General features: G+C 48.1%; 1 protein-coding gene across 1 annotated transcript in view; it reads left to right on the top strand.

Moving 5' to 3' along the window:
• The window catches only part of LOC135666489 (probable nucleoredoxin 1-1), a 2,962-nt gene extending 1,166 nt beyond the window's left edge, over positions 1-1,796 (top strand). Inside the window, exons 3-4 of the mRNA XM_065178060.1 lie at positions 1-467; positions 1,080-1,796. The exon at positions 1-467 is cut by the window's left edge and continues 28 nt beyond it. Coding sequence (XP_065034132.1) covers positions 1-467; positions 1,080-1,796 — 1,184 coding nt within the window. The remainder of the gene's footprint in view (positions 468-1,079) is intronic.

Raw genomic sequence — 1,796 nt, 5'->3', positions numbered from 1 at the left:
TTGTGGCTTTTTACTTCTGGATTAATATTCCTGATAAATACGGCGGTCCCGATAAGTTGACTCTGGTGCTGGCTGAAATCTATAGGAAGCTTAAGGAAGCCGGGGAGAGCTTCGAAGTTGTGCTGGTGCCATTAGAGGATGATAAATCATCCTATGAACAAGGCCTGGCAAGCATGCCATGGCTCGCGATTCCTTTCGAAGACGAGGGCTGTGAGAAGCTTGTCCGCTACTTTGAGCTCTGGCCCTTCCAATTACCAACCGTGCTTGTGATCGGTGCCGATGGGAAGATTATGCTTAAAAATTACGATAGGCTCATCTCCAAGTATGGAGTTTTAGCATGGGAAGCATTCCCGTTCTCTAAGGAGCAACTGGATTTATTGCCAGAGAAGGCAAAGGCCGCACAAACACTGGAATCTCTTCTTGTTGCTGGGGACCTCGATTATGTCATTGGGAAAGAAGGCTTGAAGGTAATGAATCGAGCATATAGTGAATCCACAGCTTGGTATTGTCAATGGCTAACCCCTCATCATTGTGTTTGACAGGTTCCAGTGAAGGAGCTTGTTGGCAAGACCATCCTCTTCTTCTTTGCAATGAGTGATTCGTTTCAATGCCAGAAATTTCTTCCCATGCTGATCGAGGCATATCACAAGATCAAGCGCATGGACAGTGCTTTCGAGGTGATCTTCGTCCCTATGGGGGGCTATATGGATTCGGGTGCTTTCGAGTTCTTCTTACGCATGCCTTGGTTGGCGGTGCCGGTGGATGATGAGAGAATAAGATGGTTGGAGAACACTTTAGAAGCTCATTACGTCAACGCCCTGGTTGTCATTGGTCCTACAGGTCAAACGATCACAGAGAACGCCGCAACTTCGTTGAAGATGTATGGAGCCGATGCCTACCCGTTCAGTGAAGAGAGGATCAAGGAGGTAGAGATGGCACAGACACTGGAATCTCTTCTTGTTGCTGGGGACCTCGATTATGTTATTGGGAAAGAAGGGTTGAAGGTAATGAATCGATCATATAGTGAATCCACAGATGGGCATTGTCGATGGCTAATCTCTCATCATTGTGCTTCACAGGTTCCGGTGAAGGAGCTCGTTGGCAAGACCATCCTCCTCTTCTTCTCGATTCGTAGGTCCGGTACATGTCGCGGATTTCTTCCCCATCTGATCGAGGAATATCACAAGATCAAGCGCATGGATAGTGCTTTCGAGGTGGTCAACATCTCGATGGACAAAGATCAGGATTCCTTTGATCAGTTTTTCTCTGGCATGCCATGGTTGTCGCTGCCGTTCGGTGATGAGAGGAAGAAATCTTTGGAACGCACTTTCGGAGTCGATATCCCCTACCCCTCCCTGGTTGCCATTGGTCCTACAGGTCGAACTATCACAAGGAACGCCATGTATTCGTTGGCGACCCATGGAGCCGATGCCTACCCGTTCAGCGAAGAGAGGATCAAGGAGTTGGACCAGAAGATAGACGAGATGGCAAAGGGATGGCCTGAGAAGAGGAAGCATGAGCAACACAAGCATGGGAAGTTGGAGTGGAGCTGCCTGCACGGCCTGTATAGGTGTGGTGACTGCCACAAGATTGGAAGTGGATGGTGCTACTTGTGCTCCATGTGCAGTTTCGGTCTCCACCCCAAATGTGCACTGAAGGAGGAGAAGAAGGAAGAGGAAGAACATGATGAAGGATCTGAGTGTGATGGAGAGGTTTACAACGATTTCGAAGATTCTGAAGATTCCGAAGATTCCGAAGATTCCGACGATTATGAAGATTCTGAAGATTCTGAATAA

The sequence above is a fragment of the Musa acuminata genome, unplaced genomic scaffold (assembly GCF_036884655.1).
Source record: "Musa acuminata AAA Group cultivar baxijiao unplaced genomic scaffold, Cavendish_Baxijiao_AAA HiC_scaffold_1104, whole genome shotgun sequence".
In the NCBI taxonomy this organism is placed as follows: Eukaryota; Viridiplantae; Streptophyta; class Magnoliopsida; order Zingiberales; family Musaceae; genus Musa; species Musa acuminata.
The sequence above is the reverse complement of the archived record's forward strand: the minus strand, read 5'-3'. Positions and strand labels throughout refer to the sequence as shown.